Raw genomic sequence first — 23329 nt, 5'->3', positions numbered from 1 at the left:
CCTTAATGCAAACCAGCATTTCTTTTTCTGACTTGCAGCCTCTCTGTGAAATGTCCCCCCTCCTGCACATGGGAGTGACTGGATACCTTTAAAGGTGCAATATGTAAGAACTGGCCACCTGTCCAATTTATACTCAGAACTTCATCATCTTATCCCACTAGACTTTTGTGTAAATTCTTTGTCATACTCATCATATAAATTGAGTAATGGCCAAAAATGTGTTTTCTAATCAGTTCGTTCTTGACTCCAAGTGGACATTTCTTCCAAATTTGAAGAAATTCCCACAAGGCGTTTCCCAGATAACATGTTCACAAGAATGGGACATCATGTGATCACAGTAACCTTGACCTTTGACCGCCAAAATCTACTCAGTTCATCCTTGAGTCCATGTGAATATACGCGCCAAATTTGAGGGAATTCCCACAAGGCATTCTCGAGATAGCACGTTCACAAGAATGGGACGATATCACCAGCTAACTGTAGATGTAGCTTAGCCAGTTAGCTCGGTTAGCCCTGCATCTAGCCGTTCAGACTGGGAGCTCGGAGCACCAGGGGAGTGTTGGTTTTAACACCCCTAGTACTGGAGCTTTAAACCAGGCTGGGCCGGGGCGAACTGGTTAGCATGCTAACTTCAACTTTCAACTTTACAGATAATTTTTGCTCATTTTTTTATGTTCTCAACAAAAATTCTTACATATTGCACCTGTAACCTGCAACATATGTGTGGAAGATGTCGTGCCAGGCTCTTCAACTACAGTCGGTGTGATATGACAGAGTACAGTACAGTTTAACTCAAGAAGCATGTGCGCAAAAACGGAATTAAATTGTAGTTAAAAAAAAAAAAAAAGAGCCTCATTTTGGTGCATCAGCAAGTCATAAAGCAGGGAATCATTTTTAAAATGATCCTCAGGAGCTTTTGGGAAATGAGGTGATAGAAAGGAAACATTTACTCTCAAATGAAGTTGTGAATTGTAGTTAAATATTGTGTTTGATCACTTGATGTGAAATCAAAAACCACAGTAGGATTAGGATTAGTCTACAGAGAGAAATAGGGATTCTTAAATGTCCTCCGATCAGGCGTCTCCCAGCATCAAGTAGTGCTAGCTCTTGCATTAAGGTTTGCTCATCTCTTATGAAACATCGTGTATTTTGTCACTTAACCTTTGTCGCATATAGATGATATCCAGGTTCCTGATAGAAGTAAGACATTGTTATGATAGAGAATGCACCACACAGTATCTGTAAATACTAGCTCTACAAAACTATTTACAGCACACATATAGGTAATCTTTATGTCACAGTCTATTGCATAATGGTGATAATCTTTAGTTTATAAATATTATAAATATACACAGAATTTTTAAGCAACATTACATAACATCTCAGCCATCTGAAATTAGAAATAGAAAACAATAGCATCCATCCACGACTTTCTCCACAATCCATTCTCCTCAAAACAAACAGAGAAAGCAGCATTTCTATTATCTATTCCCTTTGGACCCATAACACTGTCATGGTTTGAATGTGAGCCGCTGTGGGGATATAGAGGCTCGGCAGACTGTACTTTTGTTGCTGAGAGCAACATAACACTTAGTTACAGTATCTGTGTTGATTTCTGAAATGAGAGTTCAGGAAAATTCAGAGTGAGATTTTCTTTCTTTCGTGTGTGTGTGTGTGTGTGTGTGTGTGTGTGTGTGTGTGTGTGTGCTTTTGGAGATTATTTGTCAGAGTTGCTTGCATGTATTATTCCACAGTGGTGCCTAAAGCTGCTTAATAGGAGAAGATAATTTGTCTCTTCTTCAGTGGTAAAAAGGAAAAAAGTGAAAAGAAAAGAAAAAGCAATAGTCGTCGTCAGAATCCACAATGCATTCCAGTTAAAAAAAAAAAAACACAAAGCAAAAAAAAAAAAGAAAGCAAAATGAAATAAAATAAAAAAAACTTCGTACATTGTATATAATTCTTTATATTTGTCAGAAAGGAAGACTCATGTTTATACTACAGCTTTTAAATTGCCATTGCCAAATATTCTAGTTGGATTTTACACACGCGGTCACATGCACACACCCACACACACTCTCACACACGCATACATACAGCAGTATATATACACACATATGTATATATCTATATATAGATATATAAATATATATAGATATATATGTAACGCAAAAGAAAAGAGAGATGTATCTGTATAATATACATTCTTAAGTTTAGGGAGACAATGTGTCTAAAATATAATACAAGGGCTTGTATGTACAGGATTTCTATGAGGTTATTTTAGAAGAAAGTCGGAGAGAAACAAAAATGTTGAAGTCCCTCACTTTTATCTCTTTTGTTGTATCTCCATTTTTAAAAATGAATTGAAACATATTTAAGTTTAAAAAAACTGAAAAGGGGAAAAATGGGATCATAAATTTGATGCAAAACGCATTTTGTCTTGCTCAGTCTCTGTACTGCTCAGGACAGAATCTCTCCTAGATCCGGGGGATTCCCTGTGCTGGGTCGAGGATGATGATGATGATGCTGCTGCCACTGCCGCCGCCGCCGCTGCTGCCGCTGCCGAGCGCACCGGAGGCAACGCTCCTGACGACATCTGGCGGAATAGATTGACCCGCTGGGGCACTGTGGTGCGGATGCCGCTCTGCAGATTCATCCCCTGGATTGCTGCTGCTGCCGCCGTTGGTGGTGGCACGATGGAGGCCAGAGAGTCTCCTGAGGCTGGGTGTGCTCTGGGCCCCAGAGATGTGTCGTGTGGCAGTGATGGTTGGGAGGCAGATAAGTGTCTCACATCTCGACTCAAGCTGCCTGACTGGAGAGCCTGTGTGCTCTTCTGGAGGTCTCCCCGCTGAGGAGAGGGGACCTGCTGCTGCTGCTGAGGCGACGGCTGCTGCTGCGGCTGCGATGCAGAAGCTGCGGCTGCGGCCGACCCAGCAGGCTGCTGGGCAAGCTGCTGCTGTGCGGATAGAGATGGTTGGGCAATGGGCTGCTGGATAAGTGACAGCTGGGAGCCTGTGCGCGAGCCGTACTGGAAGCTCCGGCCGGCCAGAGGGGTCTGCACAGGCGGACTACACATGGCAGCCGTAAAGGAGCAGGGCGACATGATGGCTCCTTGCTGCTGTGGGTTGGTTAAGGAAGAATTCAGGCTGCCGTGGGAAAGACTGGGTGCAGGGTAGACCCCCTGCGCTGCAGCCGCAGCAGCGGCAGCGGCTGGCATCATGCGGGCAGCAGTAGCATTGGCAATAGCTGAAGCGCTGTAGGTCATGGGTATGGAGGCCTGCTGGAGCTGATTGGTGCTGAAGGCAGTGGGGAAGGGCGGCTGGGCTGGTGAGTTAATGATGGAGTTTCCTGACATTGGTGTTGAGTTCATCCCGGTGACTGACTGCTTGCGGTCCACCATCATCACCATCTCCCTGTCCTGACGGATAATCTGCTTCAATATCTCGTTCTCCTGCGTGTTGAAAACGCCGGCGTTCAGATCCTTCTGGAACTTCTGCAGCAGCAAGGAGTTCTTCTTCCCTGTTGGGGTGCAGTCAGGAGAGGTGAGCACATAAAGCCATGGCAAACTTTGGTTGCCCTAAACCACAGGAAAAGGGATTCAGGACAGTGATGATAAAGATGCAGCTTGTATGTTCTAGCAGGAAGATTTTAGCACATTGTTCTGGCACCAATTGAAGAGCTTTTCTCTTCTTGATTCCACTTAATTTATCAACTCTTTCAATCTTACAAGCTGCATCTTTTCATATCCGCTAAGATCTGTCATATTAAATATAAAGTTTGAAGGACATTGAATGGTAATGACTATGGGAAATATACAGTTTGAAAGGAGTGAAGGACACATAAGGAGACAAAGATTACTGAAAGTGTGACGTGATAGCGTAGACTGTGAAGGTGCTGATGTGGACAATGAAACACAGAAGAATACTGATGAGTTGTACCCACAGATCACGCTACTGGACAGTTTTTCTTTTCTAAGCTCTAAGAATAAATTTAAAGCCACGTTCTATTTTAATCACAATGACAACTCTGCTAAAAGACATCACAAGGACACTTAGAATAACCTTTTTTTTTTTTAAATTTCATGAACAAGCTGTCAATAAAAACAAGCAAAGAAAGACACAAAGATCTACTCCTAACACTCTGAAGGGGAACAGATTGTGTAGTTATACATTAAATATCCTTATGGAGAACTAAACTTAACTCATTTCACCACAGAGTGCTGTTATCTTTATTATTAAAATCTAAATGGAAGTCTATGGAGATTTGTTCAAAATGTTTAAAGTACAGAATTTGCCTGCAAACTTAAGTAATAATTGTGCATTTTTTCCGTAATACAGTAAACAACATGCTATATTTATGCACTATAAAGGGCATTTTGAGCCCACAGGCCTGTAAATGTGTCTCAGCCTGTCACAAGTCATGCACCGTGATAAAAAAAAAGCTTGACAGATGGCTTCTTTAAACACCAGCCTCTTTTGTGGCTTTGGGAGTTTAGGAGCAAAACTGTGGTAAAATGCTAAGTGGTGCTAAGAGCATGAAAGACGTCTTGAAACTGTTCTTTCGTAGAAAGAACTGCCACATTTGACAATAATAACGCCAAAGATCAATTTAACATCTTTACTTTGAATGACTGCGTTCAAATTTATTTAGAGGATGTGTTTCCCGTAATTACTGTTGGCCTTGTGTATCGACAGGCTGCGGAGCGTTATAAAGAAGACAGAGTTGACTTTTAGTGTGCTGAAAGCTCGAGTCAATCAATCATTAAGCCCTGTCCTTGAGGGCTGAAGATTTCTGCGCCGAGTTTACAGTTGAGCGGCATTCGCTGGACGGCTTCCTCTCCACTCAAGGCTGCCAACAAGCCATGCATTCAGCTATAAGACAAGACTCTCACAGCTGAACATGGACTGATGTTGTGTTTTGCAGCCATTTCTCAGAATCAAGTCCTCCATTTGACATTGTTCATTTAGACTGCGACAGTCACTACAGGGTTGGGTGGTTAAAGGCTAAAACTAGCACCACATATAAGACTCACTACTGTTAACTTACAAGAATGCTGTTATTGCATTTTTAAAGATGACGGGGTTAAACTCTGTAGATTGGAGGGGACAACACATTTTCATTATTTCTCCAAGTCATACCTGCGAGGATCTGAATGACCGCTGGTAGTTTGACACAGGAGTATTAATACTGTTGGATGGCAGGGCAACAGGTATTCGTCAGTGTGAGAAATTTCGTCCATTTTAAAAGGAAAATGATGTGCTGCCTGTCTTATCTGTTTCTGTTCCTGCTGCCCCTCTACATTCTTCTGTCCTCTCCTTATTTCACTCATCCTCTTATCGCTCTTTCTGACATTTTATCCTCTTTGTTGGGTGTGCAAAAGATAGACACTTATTTGAGAATATAACAGTCTTTTAGAGTTATATCTACACAGTTATACAGTTAAATTTAAGTTCTTTTGATAAGCAAATCAATTCACTTCACTTTTCCTAGAAAGTGGCTATTTATCTATGCTAAACGATGGCTATAGCAACTATGTTCCATGTCTGTCTGTCTGTCTGTCTGAATATCTGATATCATTGTATCAGTGTTGTTCCTAGAACATCACAATTAATGTTGTTCCAGGACCATCATTTCTAATGACGATAATCAACAAAAGTTGCTTTTTGAGCAATCCATTGTGACCCTTACGTAGGAGACCGGAGTTTGTATCCCACTTGTGACATACTTGGTCAGGTTTAAGCAACAAAAATACTTGGTTAGGTTGGCACAAAAACAGATAAACTTGGTTAGGTTTAGGCAACAAATATACTTGGTTAGGTTTAGACAAACAAATATTCTCTGTTAGGCTTAGGCAACAAAATACTTGGTTCGGTTTAGACAACAAAAATACTTGGTTAGGTTTAGGCAACAAATATTCTTGGTTAGGTTTAGGCAACAAATATTGGTTAGGTTTAGACAATAAATATTCTTGGTTAGGCTTAGACAACAAAGTACTTGGTTAGGTTTAGGCACAAACAAATATAATTGCTTAGGTTTAGGCAGCAAATATACTTGGTTAGGTTGAGGCAACAAATATTTTTGGTTAGGTTTAGGCAACAAAAATACTTGGTTAGGTTTACACAACAAATATTCTTGGTTAGGTTTAGGCACAAACAAATATAATTGGTTAGGTTTAGGCAACAAAAATACTAGATTAGGTTTAGGCAACAAAATACTCTGTTAGGTTTAGGCAACAGATATACTTTAACTTATTTTATATATACTTTACTTTATATACTTTCGTGATTTTACGAATTGTACACTGTTACATTCATGCCAATAAAGCATATTGAATTGAAAATACTTGGTCAGGTTTAGACAAAAAAATATTCCTGGTTATGTTTAGGCAACAAATATACTTGGTTAGGTTTAGGCAACAAACATACTTGGTTAGGTTTAGGCAACAAACATACTTGGTTAGGTTTAGGCACAAACAAATATAATTGGCTACGTTTAAGCAACAAAAATACTAGGTTAGGTTTAGAAAACATGGTTTAGGTTAAAAATATACCCTTACACAACTTTTCAAACTTGTTACAGAGGATAACTTCTGCCATGTACATATTTCCGGTCTTTTTCTTCTTCTTTTTTTCAGTTTCAATGATGGCCCTGGAGCAACATTAATTATGATGTTCCAGGAACAACACCAACACCACAATATCAGATTATATTATTTATCTATGCATCTATCTTAAAACACTGGTCTGCACTTTTACAGTGCATATCTCTACTGATGGAACTCATAGAGAACGAATTCAATAGACACTTAACTGTATATTAAATATTATATATTCTATTAAAAATATTCTGGACTGCTTTTTCAACGAATGCCAGTGGTCATTTTTCAACATGTCTGCAAAATGTGATTTTCCTGATCTTTGTCTGACTATGAGACATTCTTAGAGGATAAAAATATTGTCCCCTAAAAGCAAAATGAAAACAAAGAAAAACATAAAGAAATGTTAACACTACAGTCATTTTACAACAAAAGTTGGGTTAAATTGAAATAATATTGATCAAATATGAGTTGAATCACCATTTCAAGTTAGATTAATTACAATTTTACTATAACATATAAACTTCAATGATCATTTAAAAAAATAGTAACACAGTAATCAACTCATATCTGAAATCCAAAACATAGTTGTTATAAAACAGTCTGAAAGCCAACTAACACGCAAATAAACAAATAAAGACCAAGAAAAACACAAAACACCAACATCATAATGTTAACAAACACCATAGAAATAATGAAGGCTGTGTTTAAAAAAAACAAAAAAAACAATAAAATACACAAATTCTGAGATGCATTCAAGGCTTAACAGAGAAATGATACATTGTAATTTGATAAAAAATTTCACCAATAATCTGAAATGAGTAAGTCACTGCAGGAAATGTTTTTTTCTTTTTTGTTGTGGGTTTTTCAATAAAACATTGTTTATAAAACCTTATTTTACAGAGAATATCTGGTGTAAATGTGTGTGAGAAAATGATTCTTAATGGAGTATATAAACCTTTGCCCTCCTCATGTGGTCAACTAACATCACTGTAGCTCTGTGTCTAAACATGAGATTAACTGTCCTTTGTTTAATGCCAGTTTTTTTTCCCAGATTATTAACACAAAAGACAGAATTCATACTTAAAGTCAGACAATCAGAAACAAACTTGTTTTTTTTTTCTATTGGTGAAAACATGAATAAATAATGAAATGGGATTTCTGCATGTGACATAAAGTGTATGTGGCATTGCATTAGTAAAGTTTTTACTAATCTGCAGACATGATTTCACTTGTGAATAAACTTTGAACGAAGAATTCAAAGATTAAATAAAAATAGAGCTGTGCATGTGTTCATAATCCAGTTGATTATTCTGTGAGAGTCTGTTACAAAATAAACATGGCATGTGACACTGAATGAGATATCTTTTGTTTCTTTGATTGTCTTAGTTTTCTGACATTTTGAATGTGTCCATCAAAACATCTGCAGGACTGGTGTGGGTGACTTTGAATTAAACAGTTAATGTAACCTTCAGCAAGAGGTCAAACTCTTGGAGGATGAATTTGAGACCGGATCCATTTAGCAAGCCTCTACAGGTCAATTTGTCCCTGATCGAATATTGGAATTGGAATAAAGTGTTTACCTGATGCCTACTCGTCGGCCAGGACACTCTTGAAAACGAGATGTGCTCGTCTCAAGACGGACTCCTGGTCAAATAATTTTTAGATAGATAAAAGATAATGTCAAATGTGCAACACGTTATTGGTTTCAAAGCATGGTTACTATTTTTCTTTCCTTTTTTAGAGCAAGACAAGCATGTAACCAAATGCAGTTCATATATAGAAACGATACAACCAGCACGGATCATGACAAAGTATCTTCCCTCGTATGAGACAAAACCCCCTTCATGGTTAGTCTGAAAGGATGGATCCAATGGTGTGGTCTGGTAGCTCTCATAAAAAGGGCAAATGTAGATTTGGACTGTTGAGGCCAAAAGGCATACAGTATGTTGTGAAGGGCACAAATCCATACACTTCACTGCAGGGCAAATAAAGATTATGTTTTTATTTGTTTTTTAATTTATGATTGTCTAATAGAACAACCTTGTCTCCTTTGAAGTACGCTCATTATGCAAGTACATCACAGTACGTGTTCAGGTCCAGTGCAAAACGTAGTGAGACATTCGGACACCACAGGGACAAGTGTTGGTGTTGACGTCCGGGTGGGTGGAGTAAGAAGCTTTAGATGGAGGTTTGTGTCCCTTATGAAAAGTAGTTTTATTTGCATTACCCTAACCATACCTTAACCGTGCCTCAGTTGCCTTGAGCAGATAGTGTAACAATAAACACTGATGGTAAACATCTGGCAGATTTATGTAAAATTTATTTGCAATGCAATAGAGAAAGTATTCAGATCTTGTAGTCAAGTAAAAGTAGTGATAGCAGATTTCTACTTAAATCAAAAGTAAAAGTACTCAAAATTCAGAATGGTACATTTCAGAATAAAATTGAGTGTATTATTGGATTATAAATACTGATCTTAATCAGTAATATTGCATAATTTAATTGTTGATTATCTCAATCTGAAAAGCAACTAGTAACTTCAGTTGTCAAATAAACGTAGTGGAGTAAAAAGTACAATACTTGCCTCTGAACTGTAGTGGAGTAGAAGTATAAAGTAGCAGAAAATGGAACAAGTACCTCAACGCTATAATTAAAGCAACATTATGTAACTGCTTTACCTCAAAATAACAGCTTCAGAATAATTTGACTCCGCCCCCCATCACTTGTTTCTGTATGTAGCCTCAGTGAGAGGGTAGATCACAGCTTTACATACATGTTTACTTTAACATACAAGTTTTTTAACACATAACATTGTTATGACATGATGCTACGTGATGTTGCTTTAAATACAGTTCTTGAGTAAATGTACTTAGTTACTTTCCACCACCTGATGTGGTCAGTTACTGTAGTTGATTAAAATGCGTCGATATGTTTGGTCATATATTTTGATTATGCAACCTGACCTGAATTATAGTTGCATCTAAACGTAATTCTGAGGAGAAAAGGTTGTCTCAACAGCGACACACATCAGCGGTCTTCTTCCAAATCTAGTGTTCATTGCTTGTTGCTTGCTTACCTGACACTACAGTGTCTATTTCAATGGTTAATTTAAATATTGATGTGCCCGTGCCAGGCAAAAATAATGCACAAATACAAAGCCACGACAAACAAAAACAACAATAACAGACAAGTAGATACAGACTATAAGCTTAACCACTGATATGAGACAACATTGGCACACTGTCATTATGCAAAACCAACTACAGTTTTGTATTCAAGTGATATCGTTTTCTCATTAGGTTGAAATGAAAACAAATCACCTAGTGTTATCAGTTGGTTGACAAGAAGGCAGATTTATTGGTAAAGCCGGCGGCAACACACTGAGAGAGTTTGGCTAATTGATGATGATGCCATTAAAGTTAATGATATGAACCGTAATTAATTTCAAAACGTGCTTTATCTAACAAATTTAATTTCTTCCTGCGCAAAAAAATAACTAGCTGTAGCTGTTTCTATAAAACAGCAGGACTGCGTCAAACAATTAATTTTCGCCTCAATAACAAATATTGATTGTCTCCAAGAGCATCCACCTGCATTTCATAAAGGCTTTTACAAAAAAAACTAAATACAGAGGCTACACTTGATAAATTAGCTTAACTGTCTGCTGATTCAGGAACAAGCCTTACACAGGTGGAAAATGCTATTAACACGCTTATCTGGAATTTTAAGCTCCTTTAATGTATCATAAGAAATTCCCTCAGGACTTAGATCATAACTAAAAGGGTTTAGAGACGTTACAGTCACCTTATTTTTATGTTTTATTTAAAAATAGGTTAAATTAACTTTAAGGAGACTTTATACACTGTCTTCATCTGTATGCTGCTGTGTTTACAACTGTGTCTCTGTACTGAAGTGGCTGTGAAAACAAATCTTTCTCTGGGACTACTATAACATCTAAATCCAAATCCAAACTTGTACACTGCAATCGGTATATTCAAAGCACAGCTATATTAGGATTGCCACAGACGTAAGACGCAGCGTGGTGTTAACACAAGATTCTGCTATATTGCCACACTGATGGTGTCCGGTAGCAGAGCTACGTGCTATTCACGTGTTGATACTTTACTTTACGTTATGAATCTGTACCTGCCTTTTTTCAAGTACATTTTTTATAGGTTTACTATCTTATTTTCTAATAAACATGGGTTGGGTAAGACAAGATCTTAAAGTATCTATAGTGGGACCTGAAACAAATAATGAAACTCATTATACAAACACTGACATGTCCACATGAAATGTAACAAAGTGTGCCTAAATGTTTCTCTCTCCATGAAATGTGCTGAATTCTTATTATATTAGGGCTGGGCGATATGACTTTAAAATAATAACACAATTTATCAAAATCTTCTCAAAAGCACTTCATTAATGCTCAGACTGAGCGACAGAAATATATATATATGTAAATATCACAATACTTTTGACAAAATACTATTGCAACAATATTGTTGTGATGACTATTGGTACTTTCACATTTAACATATTATTTTTAACCTATTAACACAATGACATTTTTGATAAATTAAGATAAATAGTTAGGATATAATGACTAAGTGGGTAAAGGCAAGTATTAGTACAAGTAGAACAGTCTGATTAGTTCAGAAAATTACATCACTACGTCAACCAAGAAAAGAAAACACTTATGCCACATCATGATATCCATAATCAAAGTCTAGAGTCATATCACGATAATGATATAATGTTGACATATTGCCCAGCCCTGTATTATCCATATATTCATTTAAAAAGATACATATAACTAATGCAGCAAAACATAAGCAAAGACAAAGACATACGTTCTACTTATGTCTATTAAAAAATGATCCAACACTTAACGTAATAATAATATAATCATATGAAATTCTGCATGTTTAATTAACAATGTGCCAGTTCCAATCAAAGAATGAGAGCAGACTGCTAACGGAGGAGTGGGAGACTGTGCAACATGAGGGTCAATGCAACCAATTATTGCCCTGTTTGCATTACATACATGTGCCCCTTTTTCAAACAGATCCATGTGTGTCTGAATCATTATCACTTCTTCTTCTATTTCGTCAATAATGTCAAGGCCAAGATCTTCTATAAATCTATAAGACTTGAAATAAGGAAGCATTGTCGATGGGGGTATAGCTGAAACTGATGGACGTGGGGACGTTAGAGCCTGAAACAACTCCCTGACGTCACCTGGCCCCGCTCTCTGTTTTTTTTTTTTTTTTCACAGAGTCTGGTTGATTTTGGAGAACTCTTGATATGGGGTGGGGTGCTGCTCATACCCAGGAGTGCAGATGAGTGGAAAGAGGGCCAGACACACATGCATGTGAGGTTAGCTTCCATCCACTCGCTGGCATCCAGTGGGGGGTCAACACCAAACCAACGAGGGGGCGAACTGACTCCCTCCCGGACAGCGACATGCACTGCCTTCCAGTTAATCCAACCACAAAACTCTACTTTGGTTCTTTAGAAGGATTAATGCTGGTTACAACAAATTCTCCTTAATGTTATTAAAGACAAAGAGACGGGAAGTTAAAGAAAAAACAAGAAAAGATAGCATACAGGTCATGCAGCACAAGATGGCGGACACAATGCTTTAATGAAGAAAGAAGGCAAACGAATACTGATAAAGACAAGACGACAAGGCACGATGACAGGCAAGAGGTTCGACCAATCAGACAGGGCAAGAGTTAGTCGTAGGCACGTCTTACCGATGCGGTCCAATCGGTCGATGGCGACGGTTTCGAAGGCGCGTCGCATCATGGGGTACTCCTCTAGCACCTCATTGAAATGGTCGACAGAGAGGGAGAAGAGTCGACAGTAGGTGTCTGCTCGCACGCTCGCAGTTCGTCTGCCCTTGGTGAGCAGACAGATCTCTGTGTGACAGGGGAGAGACAGGAAAACAAAAAGTGAAGAAACAGTAGCCGACGTGGAGACTGCAGAGGGACATTAAGGAACTCATCCCAGTAATTACAATACAGATTACCATATTGATGAAGCAGGAGTACAAAAGGTACAGCAGCAGAAGCTAATGCGAGTGTAAATAAAATGAGGAGCGCCATCAGCGGCGCTGTCACTTGCATTATACCAAGATAATTCATCGTGCAGCAGAGAGCTAATGGTCCCATAATGCGATACAGTAGTGAGCCTCGCTGCGGGCATCACTGCATCAATGCATCACTTCTCAGATGTAATGTAAAACTGAACAGGAGTATGGTTACATAGCATTCCTGTATTGTGCTCAGTCACCGTGGCTTTCTTACATGAAGAGAACACGGTGCTTTGTGTGGAGAACAGTAGGAACCGTCACGTCAGATCATGACGAGACACGCATCTTCTTTCTCTTGTATAAAACACTATACACATTAGATTACTGAGGTTACAGATGACAAATCGTCCTGTGGGATACCTGCCTGTGATCAACACGTGTAAATAATCTATATGATTAAAAACCTCAATAAAAAATACAATAAGTATCATACTGTAGTTACAGCTTTCATTCTTGTCATCAGTAGAGGAAGAAATGTATTTCTACAGCACATTTAAAGAACACGAGTTGACAAAAGTGCTTCACAAACAAAGGCAAAAGAAAAACACCATTTTTAAACCAACACCAAAAAATACAGTTAAACAGTTAAACCCCTGCGTTTAAACTTCTAGTCAACTTTTTAGCTTTAACTTATTCAAAAGTGAATACAGTGTAACGGCTGTAAAACATGATTGTAGATTTGTTCTTTTTAAGTCTTGCTTTTACGATGCTACTCTGACTGGGGCTGAATTTGAAGGTCGAATTACACACAAAGGATTTGAGTCCACCATTGCAAAAACAGGAAGATACATTGTTTTCGGGTGGAACAACTGATGCTAACTGGAAACTCTTCACTGCAAAAGTAGAAGAACCCCCCTGATGGAGGAGGCAAAGAGGGTGAAGAGGGGATTTGTTCTGCATGTGAACCATTTTGCTGTTGTAGCTAGTTGAGGCAGAGCTAGTTTTCACTACTAGCTATACTGTTTGATAGTTTGGACCAGTGGTTCCCAAATTGGAGGTCACAAGATTAATCTGAGCTGTTGTGAGATGATGAATAAAGCAGGAAAGGAGGGAAAAAACAGTGTTGCCGCACACATTTGTAAATTTGTAATTTGAACAAGAAAATCTTTTGTGAAATATTCTATAATTTTACCAGCAAATTAAACCACCTGAGACGTTCAGAAGGGAAATATATGTTACAACTCATAGATGTCCTTACATGGCAAGAGGCCCCTATTGCTAGCCTCTGAAATGTAGTACAGTAGGAAAGTAGGATAAGTTGGAACTAATAAGTACCATAAAGAATCTCAAAGTTTGAGTAAATGTGCTTTTCAACATCGTTATCAATATACCACACACAGGACTGGGCCCTGTTAAGGTTAGTGGATAATAAATCTACAGTCACGTCTCAGAGTAGAAATGCTACTGAAGAAGAAAGTTTGGCTCTCGTATTGAAATGCCAAAATGAGTCGGTAGGGAGGCTTTGAGAGGAAAAAGAGAGAACCAACCCAAACTCGTGGACCCCACTCTGACCCGCCATGCCAAGATCAATTCAGCCCACTTAATTACGAGGATGTGAATATATGTCAGAACATTTTCTCTGAGTAGGGGGCTTATTATTGCTAATACTCATTAGTACTAAAATCTTTTCAACGGCAATTACATGATTGCAAACAGACCTCATGTTGGGAGGAAAAGGTCATGCTTCTGATTCAGCCTCAAATTTTAATGACCAAAAGACTTGTTTCACTTCTGATGTCAATATCAACCGACTCAAACCCACTTTCTGTCACACAGTGATTAAACTGGATGATTTTTATGCATCATTTGTTCGGGAAACTTAATCTCAGATGGAATATTTGCGAAAAGATGTGAAAAATGACTTGTATTTCCACATCTGAGCATCTTATTTCTAGCAGTAAATAAACAAATATGTGTGCTGCTGCTGACAATCACAGTGTCTGATCTCCTCTGTGTTTTCATGTATCGGTGACACACGGCTGAAAGTGCACAATCTATCTACCCGCCCTCTATTCTGTCTTCTCTTTATCTTTCCGTACCCGTCGTCTCTAAGTATAAACTTCCCATGTTTTCCGCTCAATCCTGCTCAACTGCCAACACCGCTCAACCCCCGCCCACGTTTGCACTTTCGTCCAACCTCGACACGACTTCCATCTTCATTAAATCGTTAAATGTTAACTTGTCAGGGTGTGAGCTTGCTTGGCCGTGCCATGAGCTGTCATGAAAATAGAGCAGAGCGCAGCGAGAGTGTGCAAGGTGTGAGAGCAACACGCTCAAGCTGTGGGTGTGAATAAGGTGTTAGAGCTGTTATAATGGAGAAGCTCCCTATAAGTGGTACCTCTGTTAACACACGGGAGATACGCAAACAGGAGACCGAGAAAATCTGTGTATTGTGATTTCAGAAAGGGGGAGAAACAGAAGCAGATACAAAGACACTATAGAAATAAAGTCTATTATTATCATAATCACTGGAGCTGACAGTGATAAACCTGTGGCGTGTTTGTGTGAGCTGAAAACAACTGATGCCGCCCCAATCGCTGCCTGCCATGGCTCCAAATCTGGACCGATTCCATGTACAGCTTTGAAACTAGTTAAAATGAACTTGTCCCTCAAGCACCACAGGCTCCTAATTACCGTTTTATCATTAAAGTTCATATTGGGAACTGTTCCCTAATACAGATGCAGCCAGCGCAATTAAATTCTGAGTGAGGACGTCGTGCCAAGGTAAGCTACTGTGCGGCATCTGCTGTTCTCCAATTATGTCTTACGTCTTTTTGGACCGAGCACAGCAATTGGAAACTTCAACTACAGTAAGCCAGATAAAGTTTGAAAGCAACCACACAGACAGGCCGATCAAGATTGCAAAAGTGAAAACAGCTAGAGTCTTGTATACCGCTGCTCTCACACCTGTTGAAGCCAGTTTCACCGATTACAGCGGAAGCGCGGAGCTGCAGCGGTCGCCTTGCTAACGGTCCACGTACATTTTGTGTTCGGTGAACCAAGCTTGAAAACGTTACCAGGACGTTATCGGTCACACCTGTGCATTTTTCTGATTTAACAAGTCAAAATGTCCGCCGTGAAAAGAGTCTGTTAACAAGTAAATATGAACTGAAAACCTGGAAGTGGTTGATTGTTCCACACGATACAAAAAATATATGTATTAAAACAAAACTTTTTGGACATTTTGGGAAATGTTTATTTGCTTTCTTGCTGAGAAACAGATGAGAAGATTGATAGCGCTCTCACTGTTTGTACGCTAAATATAAAGCTGGATGTCATTCTTCTGTTATTTCCTGTTTTATTTTGAAAGTGGTCCCTCACGTGTCGTGTGTTGCTTTTCAGTTCCTCCCACTGTGTGATTTCCCTCCTTCCAGTGTTTTTCCGTTCCTTTCCCTCACCTGTCCTCCCCCCGCCTCACTCCACCTGCACCTCATCCCCTCGTTAGTGTGTGTGTGTGTGTGTGTGTGTGTGTGTAGTCTTAGTGCTCCCTCTTGTCTTTGTCAGATCGTTCTGTTTTCTCCTGTGTTCCAGCACAGCGTCCTCCAGTGTTTCTCTGTTTGACCTCATGGTATGTTCTAGTTCTTTGTTCCTTGTGTTTTCATTGATTTGTACTTTGCTTTTGTTCCTGCTTTGTGTTTTTGTCCTTTTGGCTCATTTTTGGTTTTCCTGGATTCTTGGTTTCAGCTTTTGTTTATTAAAGCTCGCTTTTAGTTCCTGAATCCTGTCTGCCTGCCATGCGTTTCTGCGTTTGGGTCCTCGCGAAAACTGTGCCACTGGAGCCACGAGGCAGTAAGCCTGAAATAGCGGGAAGTCTGGCTTTGTAAGAAGGTAAAAAAAAAAAACACTAATAAAAAAGTTAAATGTGTAAAATCGTGACTTGTTACTTTTAAAATTCTGAACTGGAATATAAAATGTTAAGTTAGTGATTGGACAAAGCCAAGCTAGCTGTTTCCCCCTGCTACCAATCTTCTTGCTAAGCTAAGTTACCTGTCTTCTACCTGTTGTTAAAACTCTTTACCTTATACAACTTTAATCTAACAGTCTACCTTACTTTACTTGGTAATTCTGAGGTAATTGGTTTCCTTACTTTTATTTAAAACTGCAGTCAACTTCTACAGTGCAGGAGTCCCCACTAAAGCCACACGGTTGGCAACTCTTGCCAGCTATCCCGCCTGTGAATGTAACCTGAAATACTGGGAATCAAACCGCATGCCTCTGTGCTAGTGGTCGACAATTTCCCCCGTTCCTGCAGTTTTACGAGCCGTGCATGCTCTGCTTATTCTCAGAAAGCATATTTATGCTTTGATTGCCTTGTCAGGTAGCCACACCGCCACATAACTGAATTTTGTTACCAGCAGTACATTTATGGCACATGCAACAGTGGGAGATTTTTTTTCTTCCATCTATTGCTTTCCTCTGTTGGAATAACACTCTCAAACTGTGCTAATTCATTCTGCCAGGCTACAGCGAACTCCAGTTGTGAGTGATTGTTTAAGAACATGAAAGCATCACGCTGACAGAGCTCACAGCCAGACAGAAGGTCTGTATTTTTAGCTGTTTTAACACTATATACATACATCATACAGCATAATGTTCGGCTATACTCCTACTTTGTTTCAACATGCAAATATCCAAGTGTCACTGCTAAGAGTGGGGTAGAATGAGGTCGTCCAAGTAGGCTATTCGAGAAACTGATGAGTTGACTCTTACTTATGAATTAGGTCTGAAGTATTCAAAGCATCTAAACTGCCAATATTGCACGATGTAATGGCTCTAGATCATAGATTAGTTCACTATAAACCTCGCTGTATCTATGCAATTTTGATGGCCACCGGGTACGAAATCTCCCGGGAAAAATAAAAGCTGACTGGCGTTCCAGTCAGGCTGGCAGCATCTGTTTTTTTTCATATCTCCATTGTAGACTAAAAGAAGGCATAAACTCCCTTTTGTCCTGTGTTATAGATGCTACCCTGAGGAAAACGGGAGCCAACAAGGACAACAATAATACCACATGGAAATGCTGGGGGGGGTGGTAAATTGCATTTCTATAGCGCTTTTTCCAGTCCACTGACCACTCAAGCGCTTTACGACACTTGTCACATTCACCCATTCACACACACATTCATACACTGATGACGGAGGCTGCCATGCAAGGTGCCGACCTGCTCATCAGGGGCAATTTGGGGTTCAGTGTCTTGCTCAGGGATACTTTGACGTGCAGCGGGAGGACCTTCCGACACTCTACCTCCTGAGCTACAGGAGAAGTTGTTTTTACTTTAAAAGGAGACTTTATATGCCTTTTTGTTTTTCTCCTTTCCTTCAGCATATTATAAAGGATCTTGTGAGTGTAAAAATATCTTGAAAGCTAAAAAGGTCAAAGTCTGCACCTACAGACGCTCCTCTCTCCCACAGAAAACACTGCTCCTGAAACGCCTCGTTGGTAGTCCTGCCTTCAATTCCGTGACTTCATCACAACACGCCAGCATGTCATACATTTACATAATTTATGACTGGCAGCTAGTTTGGCACTTAAGAATTGATTTAGCACAGCTGCTCTGTTGTTGTTAGCGGTGCTGGGTCAGGCGTGTGTGAGCTGACCAATCAGAGGAGACTGGGTATTCGGGGGGGGGGGCCTTAAAGAGACAGGAGCTAAAACAGCGAGAGGGTGAAGACAGAGCTGCTGCATTGGACAGTATGAGAAAATGTATGTGTTTTTTGAGCATTAAAGCATGTAAACCTATTCTAGTAGTAACCCAAAATAAAGTTATGAACCTGAAAATGAGCATATGTCTCCTGTAAGCACATGTTTTAGCTGCTTCACTTTGCCCTGCTCTGTCCCTGGCAGGTAGCAATGGATTGATATTTTAACATTGCCACTGTCACTGAAAGACAGTTGTGTGTATTCTAAGGTGTGTTTGTGTGTCTACGTCACGGCCCTGTCAACACTTCCCATGATACGGTTTGACACGTGTCTGTTTCCTCGCCACAAAGCATCAAAGGTGACCCCAGGAGCATCGCGGATAATTTGCCATCACTTCATGTGTCACGTACTCTCATGGCAACCGGCTCCCCCTCCCCTTCGCCTCCTCCTCCCATGGCTGGGACTGAGGAGAGAGGAAGTCCCACATGACTAAGACATTCAAGCCCACAAGGGATTTTCATCCTCTGTCTGTCATTGTCCTAGCATTACACTCTATTAGTCCCATAGCCTCACAGTGACTTCACTACAGAGCTGTGTGGTACCAATATGTAATCCCATTCACGGTGGCCCAGGAGTGATTACTATGATACCTTTTTAGCATGCAGGCGTGGCATTGACCATGGTTGGAGGTGCTTTGTGACCTACTGTCCTCATAGATGTCCTGCTCATTACTATGCTAATAGTTTCCTGTGGCCAGGCCTGGTTTTGTTACTCGCGCTCTCTCCCTCTGTTTCGGTCTCAGGCCGCCTCACTGATTTCTCATTCCGGCCACGGTTTGGCCTGGTTGTAAGGGGAGTGTGAATCATCGGAGAAAAGGGGGAAGAGTGAGGTGCCGGGCACAGCCAGCTGCTCCCGCCTCATCTACTAATGCCATACAAACGGGTAAAAATACCAGCTGGGCAGAAGGCAACAGCAGGTGGCCGGGCACCAAGAGAACACAGCAAAATGAGCAGTGCACCGTTTTATCTGGAAAGATATAACACACGTCTTTTTAATTAAAATTATTTAATGAGAGAACATCTTCTGTTCTCCATTTTCTCTGCGTGCATATAACATGATCTTTCACTGTAAATTACTAATTGCAACTCCTTCATATTTAGCTAAATCAATGCGGACAGAGCAGTAATTTTGGGAGCACGCTGACAGCAAACACAACAAAAATTTAAGTTGATATGTTCTGGTACGGAATAACCTTCAAAATGTTTTAGATAAAGCTTGAAAAAAGATAATCCAAAAATCCCTGAAAAGCACTTACTGTCTAGCTGCCTCAACACATTTCCTGGATTTACAAATTCGGTCTCCGGAGGTCAGTTTTCAGGGGAGCAGTGTGTTGTGAGGAGGCAGTCTAGTACTTTATCTCATGCAGGAAGACAAACAATTAGCCATTTTTACTGCACGGTTCAATTATACTCCACTCGAGAGGTGAAACGATTACTCAATGGATCGATCTATAACTGTTTTGATAACTGATAAATTGTTGGTATTGATTTTCAAGCTACACTGCAAAACATTTGTTGCTTACAGCTTGTGAAATGGGAAGATTTGCAGGTTGTAACTGCTGAATACCTGAAATATGGAAACAGAATGTATATTACACAACGTGCTCTCAGTTTGAAGTGTTAAATGTATGAAATGTACCGTTTCACCTCTTTTCTGTCATTGTCGAATTGCTCAGAAAAGATGTTTATACTGTCAGACTGTAGGAAGTTAATTACCATGTGACTTCTTGAGCCAATCACCCGCCAGCTCTAGGCCAGGCCACTAGCCTGAAATGTTAGCATGTTGGCTAACATGGCCAAAATGAATTGGTGAAGTTGAGATTTGTCAAGTCTGTCCTGAAGGTTTGTGTGTATGTTACCTTTATACCTGAGTGCATTCAGCAGATGAAACATATGAACTTGGTTTAGTGCCACAGAATAATGTTGAACTTGAATAGTCATTTTTTTGGCCACTTGGGGGCAGCAGTAACAAGATGTGGACACAACATTGACATATTATCACCTTTTGAGAAGATATGAAGAACTTCCAGCAAACAGTTGCTTATTTCAACATCAAGTGACACCTTTCATAGTTATTTGATACGTTTTTCTCACAAAAATATTGATTACTGTTACAATATCTTCTCATATCTTCCATATCATATCGTTAGACAAGACTTAAAGTTGAACAGCTGAATTTAAATGATGAAATATGAGAGTGGCCACCACTGTTCAGTCTACTTAAGATGACAATTTTTACTTCACACTCTCTAATTGGAAAGAGCAGCCAATTAGACAGTGCAGTGTCTTTTCTTTATGTCTGAAACAGTTTGATATTTGCACTCGCACTCGGTGCCATTACGATCCATTTGTCAGAGCCTTATTGGCTGAAGGTCTCATCCTGACATGACATCCAAACAAGATGTACTTCTGCCGTGCCACAATTATTCCTCAGCAGAATATCTCTTGAGCTGCAGCCCCAGAGGATTAATTGTCTGAATGCTGCACTGCAACTGCCACATGTCTTACTATAAAACATGTCCACTTGATGCAGAATTTAAAATGCACTTTTGCACACTGAGAGGCACGACAGCAATCCTGTGGTTCGAACAAGGAGGGAAAAAAGACGACTGCTTTCTTTTTTTTTTTTTGATTTTTCTTTTTTTTTGATTCGCTGCCTTCCTCGGCTCGCCTGTGAGACATGAAAAGCACGCAGCAGACACACCAAAGAGAAGGTATTCTTAGACTCCTCAGCCTCCCTCCATAGTGGGGATGAACTCATGAGATAAAATATGCAAGAACCTCTAAAATAGGAAACTTTGCTTTGCTTTCGCATTGACAAAATCTGCAGGCAGGACGTTGTCCTGTCTGGGTAAACAACGTGCGATGAAATTACATTTGACTTTTTAAAAAATTAATAATTTCCGTAATGTTTCGGGCAGGGGAATGGGACTCGTGCCGAGAGAAAGAGAGTTGGAAGACGGAGCAGAGAACAGAACGAGAGAACAGCTTTTGATTTTACACAGAAGGAACGACTGGCTGCTCTCGTCAGTGCCAAGTGTATGCAGCGGGAACGTATGAAGAAGAGTTCATGCATGTGTATGTGTGTGTGTGTGTGTGTGTGTGTGTGTGAGGAGGGTGGGGGGAGGAAGCTCTGTGTGTCCTAAGGGATGCCTGATCCACGCCTTGGCCTACTCCGACAGCCAGATGAGAGGTTACGTAACTGCAGGAACTGACTAACGTCCAACACTGGTTAATGAGAATCTACATCTACAATAACTTAACTTCAAACAGCATCAAACGCACGACCGCAGGCTGAACATGTCTCAGTATATAAGCGTGTGAACACGCTGCAGGAATGCATGTTTGGCTGGGCGTGTGGTGGTCTTGCGTGCCAGTACCAACATATATAATTCATGTAAACATTTATATATAAAAAAAGGAAATAAAACAAAACATGTAATTTCAGAATGTTATATTTTCTTACCTCCAAAGTAAGATCCGTCAGTCAACTTCATCTCCTTGTTGAACTTGGTGATGACGCTCGCGACGCCATGCTGGATGAAGTACATCTTCTTCCCTACGGTGCCCTCTCGGATGATGTAGTCGTTGGGCTGGAAGACCTCAAACTTCAACTTGCTCAGCATCCCCGTCACGAAGTTGGGGTCCGCGTTGGCGAACAGAGGCATGGTGGCCACAAGCTTGCGACAGTTGAAGTTGACGATTTCCTGGTGGAGAGAAAGAAAAAAAAAAAAGAGAGGTTTGGTCAAACAGGTGAGATTGTGTCGTAAATAATTCAGTTATTTCCACCTACAGCTTGAAATATGAGCGTCAGTGAGGAAGTCTGACACAAAACACCACTGCAAATCCTTCATTTCTGTCTGTTTCATCTGCAGGCACAAATGAATTGGATGCGTATTGCTGCTTTATCCCTAATACTTCTAAAGCACTTCCCATCACTCCTGAGAAGAAACTTTTTGGCACACGAGGCAGATCCTGATGAGTTTGCCCTCCGGTGCCGGCTGCAGGCCATCTCTCTGGTCTCATCCTGTCCCCTCAGACCCAGCAGGAGATTAGGAGCTTGTTGTCTGTTTACCCATACATCTCTGTTGCTGTGCAGATGGAAAGCCGGGGCACTTGGCATCTGCGGCTGTGTGTTGTTGACCCCCCGTGAGGGATAACTCTCCTCCAGTGACAACAGGACATTAACAGAGAGATAACCAATCTCTGGGACGCTCGCTCGCTCGCTCGACGAGGACGACTCACATGAGATGTTAGCTCAGCCTCAGATGCCGGTGTCAGCTAATGCCACGGGGCGCTGACCTCAATCATGCACCAGAACTAATGAATTAGAGAGTAAGCAATTTTCATGCCCAGCCAGGAGTCCTCTTGGGGAAACAATCTTTGGCTATGCCTATTTAAAGATTTGTCATATGGCGGAGAATAAGAGGCAGCGAGACAGAGGGAAGGAAAGGTGGGGTTAGGGGGAAGAGAGGAGGAAACAGTCTGGTGGTTGAGATATAACGCAGCTCGTTAATGACAAACGGCATATGTTTGATATTTGCAGGGTCGAGTCTGCAGTTACCGAATACAACTACTTTTGTATTGCACCAAAAGCAACCACTGAAATATAGCACCTTATACTTCTTTTCTATTTTGTCTTTAAACATCTCAAAACTTTTTGAATGCAAATACAGTGTATTTTGCATATTCAGCATTTACAGGTGTACTGTGGGATGCTGTTTCTTGAGGTTTTTGTTGCGGAGATCTTTGCACCTGTAGAGCGAAAGGAGCACTTGCCATCGTTAAAATGACCAATGTCCAAACTTTTGGCTGCATCTGAAGTTCTGCTTTTCTTTTTAGATAATCCCTCTCAAGAAAACCCTGACACAGTTAATGCTTAACATTATGGTTAAAACTCGAATCACTCTGTAACTTGGTCTATGAAAATGACCGAT

General features: G+C 40.3%; 1 protein-coding gene and 1 long non-coding RNA gene across 2 annotated transcripts in view; one reads left to right on the top strand and one right to left on the bottom strand.

Moving 5' to 3' along the window:
- Window positions 1-1667: 1667 nt before the first annotated feature.
- hcn1 (hyperpolarization activated cyclic nucleotide-gated potassium channel 1) overlaps window positions 1668-23329 on the bottom strand; it is an 83899-nt gene continuing 62237 nt past the window's right edge. The window contains exons 6-8 of the mRNA XM_084383888.1: window positions 21859-22099; window positions 12355-12519; window positions 1668-3516 (exon numbers count right to left, since the gene is read on the bottom strand). Coding sequence (XP_084240014.1) covers window positions 2408-3516; window positions 12355-12519; window positions 21859-22099 — 1515 coding nt within the window. The 3' untranslated portion in view covers window positions 1668-2407. The remainder of the gene's footprint in view (window positions 3517-12354; window positions 12520-21858; window positions 22100-23329) is intronic.
- Window positions 16179-18293, top strand: LOC311275031. Its single transcript, XR_014624813.1, has 4 exons — window positions 16179-16260; window positions 16377-16520; window positions 17153-17232; window positions 17655-18293. It is a non-coding gene; the product is annotated as an uncharacterized lncRNA (long non-coding RNA).

Source organism: Pagrus pagrus, assembly GCF_965226575.1.
Source record: "Pagrus pagrus genome assembly, chromosome: 19".
Lineage (NCBI taxonomy): Eukaryota > Metazoa > Chordata > Actinopteri > Spariformes > Sparidae > Pagrus > Pagrus pagrus.
This window is presented reverse-complemented; position numbering and strand designations above follow the sequence as displayed.